Source organism: Achroia grisella, unplaced genomic scaffold (assembly GCF_030625045.1).
Source record: "Achroia grisella isolate CSIRO2021 unplaced genomic scaffold, CSIRO_AGI_Agris_v1 utg461, whole genome shotgun sequence".
Classification (NCBI taxonomy): domain Eukaryota; kingdom Metazoa; phylum Arthropoda; class Insecta; order Lepidoptera; family Pyralidae; genus Achroia; species Achroia grisella.
In genome coordinates this window covers 2,089,315-2,095,781 of record NW_026712871.1, presented here as the reverse complement: position 1 = coordinate 2,095,781, position 6,467 = coordinate 2,089,315, and the positions used below count along the sequence as shown (strand labels likewise).

The 6,467-nt window shown below is 33.3% G+C and overlaps 1 protein-coding gene across 1 annotated transcript; it reads right to left on the bottom strand.

The window, feature by feature from the left end:
• Window positions 1–244: 244 nt before the first annotated feature.
• Window positions 245–2,682, bottom strand: LOC131845274 (integumentary mucin C.1-like). The gene is made up of 2 exons (XM_059194314.1): window positions 2,648–2,682; window positions 245–840 (listed from the first exon to the last, which is right to left on the bottom strand). The coding sequence occupies exons 1-2, from the start codon at window positions 2,667–2,669 to the stop codon at window positions 245–247; spliced, it is 618 nt and encodes a 205-aa protein (XP_059050297.1). The 5' UTR covers window positions 2,670–2,682.
• Window positions 2,683–6,467: the final 3,785 nt, after the last annotated feature.

Below are 6,467 nucleotides of genomic sequence, written 5' to 3'. Positions count from 1 at the left end.
CGATACAAACAATCATACTCATGAATACAAATGTTTGTGCCGTGCGAGGAATCGACCTGCGACCAGACGTAAAGCGGTGTGCTACACCGCTAGACCACCGAGGTGTCAAAAAGATTAAAAAAAAATAGTTTTCTTAGGCTAATCATTAAAAGAGATTTCAATCGTTTTGTTCTCTTTAATTATTAAATAAAACAATATTTCTATCGTCACATATCAACGGGTGTTGTAATTATTACATTTGCATTTAAAACACAGATCCTATTGCTTTCGCCGCACCTTTTATTGGATTCAAAAATTTGTCAATCGGAGAGTGGTCTTTCAATTTTGGCGGAATTTTGGAGGGTGGAGTGGGGGCTGTGCAAGATTCAGTCGTTGTAGCCGACGTTGTTGTAGCCGATGTTGTTGTAGCCGATGTTGTTGTAGCCGGTGTTGTTGTAGCCGGTGTTGTTGTAGCCGATGTTGTTGTAGCCGATGTTGTTGTAGCCGGTGTGGTTGTTGTAGCCGATGTTGTTGTTGCCGGTGTGGTTGTTGTAGCCGATGTTGTTGTCGTAGCCGATGTGGTTGTAGCAGGTGTCGTTGATGATGTAGTAGTAGTAGCACTAGTAGTGCTTCCAGTCGTTGTCGCATCCGGACATGGCGTAGTAGTTTTACCCGGTTTGGGAGTAGTAAGTTTCTTTAAGTCTTTTAAGAATTTCTTGAAATCGTCTGGATTGGGAATTTTCTCGCCTTCGACGGGACTCTTGAAGGCGCCTTCGATTATTTTTTCCGCCAATTTCTTTATCGCTGACAAATCATCCAATGATTTAGCTTCCTTTGGGTCCGGTGCGTCTTTAAATGGATCTGCAATAGATAGTTAATTTATATTTATATATAACTCTTTATGTCCAATAAAATAAAGAACAGAACAATATTCATCAGGGATGTTATGGATATGAAATTTAGGATACGGATAGGTTTCGGATATAGAAATGATTATTATACCGGATACGGATACGGATGCAGATATGAAATTTCGGATTATCCGTTAGTTTCGGATAATTTCGGTTACGGATATTAATTTTTTAAGGAATTTCAGAAGTAAAATACAAATAGCTAATAAAATGGTTACATAACGTGTCTCAATTAGGCTTCGCCCCTATCCGATATTATCCGAAACTTTTATTTCGGATTTGGTTACGGTTACGAATATATTTTTATATCGGATATCCGATAGTTTCGGTTACGGGGTCGGAGCTCCCATATATCCCTGATATAGTATGTATGTAGATACAAAAGGAGGAGGAGTATCACTTAAGCGATCTCTTCCAGACCTTTGGGTAGAGGAGAAAAGAACATGGTGGATGGCGCATGATGGAATGAATAAACAGAAATAATCATAGTGTATTATAATTACATTATACATAACATACCTATACATATAAATATAATCTGTTTGTAATATTTAAATAACCGTTTTTACTACATATATCTTATATATAAAATTCTCGTGTCACAGTTTTCGTTCCCATACTCCTCCGAAACGGCTTGACTGATTCTCATGAAATTTTGTGAGCGTATTGAGTAGGTCTGAGAATCGGCCAACATCTATTTTTCATCCCCCTAAATGTTAGGGGTAGTCCACCACAATATTTTTTTTATTTTTTATACTAAATTTTTAGTATCTATTTTTTTATGATACTACATACAATCCTTAATTTTCACCCTTCTATCATCAACCCCTATTTTTTTATAGCGTTATTAATTTAATGACAAAACAACGTTTGCCGGGACAGCTAGTATGAATATAAATATATAAATACGGTACATACACCAAAATAACATTTTTACAATTTTTGTCTGTCTGCCTGTTTGTTCCGGCTCTTTTATTGGCAGCTGATGTAATAAGGAGTAATTAAGACTACTAACCTCTTTTTTGTTTAGGTTATAATTTAAAAAAAAAGGTATAAAAATAAATTCCACGCGGACGAAGTTGCGTGAACAGCTAGTTTATAATATATTTTATCTATGAACATTAATATTTAACAAACAGTTGTCATTTTAGAAACCTTTGTAGCTTGATGGTTCTCTACCCTGAAATACACCCGGAAGGTCGTAACTTGAAATCTGGCCGACACCAAAATATGACAATTTATATTCCCCACTTTACTTCCGATAATCGCGGGTTCGATTCCTCGCATGGTGCAAATATTTGTATTATTTAGCATAACTGTTTGTAGCAGTCTGAGTGTTTATGTATTTACAAAAAATATATAATAATCTCAGGACAATTCACACAGCGCCATCTAGACCCAAGTTAAGCTAGCTAAAGCTTGTGTTATGGGTACTAGATAACTGATACAAATACATAGATACATTTTATACATAGAAAACACCCAGACCGATACAAACAATCATACTCATGAATACAAATGTTTGTACCGTGCGAGGAATCGAACCCGCGACCATCGGACATAAAGCGGTTTCCTAGACCGCTAGACCACCGAGGTCGTCAAATATATATCTAAGTATTTATATCAGTTGTCTAGTACCCATAACAAGCTCTGCTTACGGTGGGATTAGATGGCGCTATGTTAATTGTCCAGGGTTATTTATTATTATTAAAATAATCGTATATATATATACAGTTCTATTAGTAGGAAAAACTCACCAAAATCAAAAAGTCCAGGCATTGCGCTACAGACAACGATCTGAAATTAAATGTTCAAATCAAATCAAACCTTGTGATATGACAAATCTACCGTCAGCTAAGCTCAGAACAGCTACCAAAATATCTATATTTATGTAGGTCTTTTACAGACTCTTATGATATGTCAAATCTACAGTCAGTTATCTCAGAACAGCTGACAAGAAACTCAGCTCGTTTTCTTTTCAAATATTGTTTACAATAATACAGATTCATTTTTAAATTCAAATTTGGGATAATAGGGTGACTAGCATATGCTATTATAACTTTGTCAAAAGTATAGTCCAATCATTGTTCATTACCTACAGATCATTCCCTACAAGCAGCACTCGTTCACGAGTATGAGGGATGAACCAGTCATCATTGTCAACGAATTTAATATACACTACATCACAGTGCGACATCTCCCTCTACCAAATATAGACAATACGATTTTGTAATTATAATAAATTTCAAATTTTCAAATTCAAAAATCATAAAATTTTATCCTAATAGGTCATTTCAGCCGCTTATGAACGTCAAATTTACATTATATTTTTTCCATACCGTCCAGTTCTGTATATAGATCCAATTGAGAAGAACTGGCAAGAAACTCAATTGAATTACTTGTTTTTTTATAAGCCAGCTTATTTTTATTTACAATGTATATTTATATAGGTGTCTATGTTTAACATTAAATGAAAATCCTGTGCATGAACAACTATTGCCATGCACGCTCGTCATTCAAGTAATCGTTTAGTGAGTAATTATTTTAAGGAATGAAATGGTTCTTTTAAGGGGGTCTTCCTATGAGATGGGTTGAAAAAATCGTTTTTTTTTTTCATAAATTGCTCCCTTAACATTTCTAGAATACGGTAGTAAAGCGATTTTAGAAAATTCGAAGTCGTTTTAAAGATACAGCAGGTAAAAGAAAATCCGGTTCGGAGCGGTGAGTTGGCAGTTAGAGACCGGGCTTATTGTGTACCGTCGGCTTTATACCTGGCCTCCTTTTATTAATATATTTGTTTATACAAGTTTAGACACGTTTCTACAGACTTAAACAGAAATTTCTATTGTTATAATATTTTATATAAGTTATTTTAGATCTTGGTTGAACTGTCGAAGAGAGCAACAATACAAATTATTTTTTTTCATAATGAAATTTCGGACGGAAAGGAAGTACGAGTGGAAATGTTCATCCTATCTTCTGATGAAAACCCTCAGCATCAATTTTGTCCAGAAGGCGAAGACAGTATGGCGTAAGGCTGAAGCTAATAATGAACTGGACCAATTTCATCACGATAAACCACCTCTAATTCCGCAAGTCCAAGATGCTATCAAACCGGTTTTCGAAGATTTATCGAAAGACGAATTATTAATTCGTTGTTTAGGAGCAGAGCACAAAACAATAACGAATCTTTGAATACAGCCTTTGATTTGGAAAATTTCGCTCCTAAACATCTGTCATTTAGTCCCAAAGTTGTTGAAATTGCTAGCTACTTAGCAGTTATTATCTTTAATGAATGTTTTCAAATATTTTAAAAGTTACTGGTCGATTATGGGATGCCCCGCATGTTTATGGTCGTGAAGCTCGACCCCAGAGAAACGGGATGATAAAGCAATTGGCTTACGCGGGACGAGAGGGTAAGGTTGAAAGTTAAACAAGCCATAGGAAAAAGAGGAAGAAAGAGAACAATCGGTGGTTTAAAAGAGTTTCACGAGGAAAGAGCGACAAAACTCTATGAAAACGACCAGGCATCGCCGATTGACAGTAAGTCGCGTTTTTAACGGACTAAACTTTAAAAAGTTTTTCTCAAAACTGTGTTTTCAAACTTTCCTCCATGTAAATCGGCGAACCGAAAGAAATTTACAGGGAAAGATGTTTATATGTAAGCAATTGGAATTAACTATATCAATCGAAAATAGAGAGTGCTTAAAACAAAGAGGTTAACAGAGAATAAACTTTAAAAATTATATGTTTTGTTAATTTATTTTTAATGTTGATTTAAAATAAAAGTTATTTGTATGAATACTTTTGCACTTATTATTTATTATAGTATTTATTAAACACAATGAACGAAGCTTTACGTATCTATGCCTTGCTTACTTAATATTCTTTAAGAACCGATGTCTACACAAATATCTACACGAGCGAAGCCGGGTTTTCATCTAGTTATATATATAAACCTTCCTCTAGAATCACTGTATCTATTAAAACAAACCGCATCAAAATCCGTTGCGTAGTTTTAAAGATTTCAGCATACATATTTACGGTCGTACACAGCGACAACTTTAAAATATCCCTAAAAACAGGCCGTCACCCGGAAGCTTCGCACGGGTGTACATGTTAACGGGTGTACACATAAGCCTTCCTCTAGAATCACTGTATATATTAAAAAAAACCGCTTCAAAATCCGTTGCGTAGTTTTAAAGATTTAAGCATACATAGGGACGGACAGACAGCGACCGCGACTTTGTTTTATACTTTGTAATGATATTGTAATAATCCTTCCGAGTTAAGTAAAGATAATTGTTATTATTTATGTATATATTTTATATATCTCCCTTTGATTGGGTGTTAAACTCGTCATTGCGGGTGAAAATCACCAAACAATGACAATTATAAAAGAAATTATTATGATGACAAAAATTTGCGGACTATTCTACAGGTGTTTAGAATTACAGCTTTTTGTAGAAGTTAAAATCAGTGGATGTTATTGTGGATATGAAATTTCGGATAAAAATAGGTCAAATATAGGAATCGTTTTATTCCGGACATATACTTTACTGTTTGGATACATTCATAATGCACGCGTGTTTATATCAATTTGTCGAAAACAAATCCAATTTAAACTTTAAAATAATGTGTTTAAAAACTATTTTATTAAACAAATAATTACTAAGGTGATATTTTTTTTTTGGTTCTGTTTAACCTTAATTTAGAATGCAAAATAACTCTTTACGGGCGATCTTTGAAAGTGAGCATAACATTATTTGACAATATTAACCATTTAAATTTTATACAGTCTAAAACCGGTAAAAAACAAACTAATTTACGAAATATTTAAAAAACTATTTTATTTAATTCTAAGATATTTTGGTATTACTTACCAAATTTAGAACACACAATACACTCCTTACGGGCGCCATCTTTGAAAGTGAACATAACCCTATCGACTTCCAATATTAATCAATTAAGTTATTTTATACATCGAAAACCGGTAAAATACAATCTAATTTACGAGCAAGTGTGTTTAAGAAACTATTTTATTCAATTTCAAGGTATTTTGGTATTTATTAAAATTATTTTGGTTACACTTACCAAATTTAGAACACACAATACACTTCTTACGGGCGCCATCTTTGAAAGTGAACATAACCTTATCAACTTACAATATTAACTACTTATTATATTGATTTGTATTAATAATATTTCATATATTGACGTAGAATGTAATATATTTTATATATTACATGTTTGTACAGCTTTTGAGACGCTAACAGTTATACAAAATAATTTGATTTATACATTATGTATACATATATACACTGTTTTATATTATTCGGTTAACAATGAGATTCATTTTGAATGGTTATGATTTATCTGTGGTATAAGACTACAGGTAATATAATATTACATGTAATAATATTACAAAAGTAAATGTTTGTGAGTATCGATGGATGGATGGATGGTGGATGTTTTTACTCTTTCACGCAAAGACTACTGAACACATTTTGATGAAATTTTACAGTAATATAACTTGTACACAAGAATATTATATAGGCTATAATTTAAAAAGATATT

Coding starts and splice junctions, on each gene's coding strand:
- LOC131845274 (XM_059194314.1), bottom strand. CDS start 2,669: ATGCCTGGACTTTTTGATTTTG. Junction 841..2,647: donor GCCTGGACTTTTTGATTTTG/GTGAGTTTTTCC, acceptor TATCTATTGCAG/ATCCATTTAAAGACGCACCG.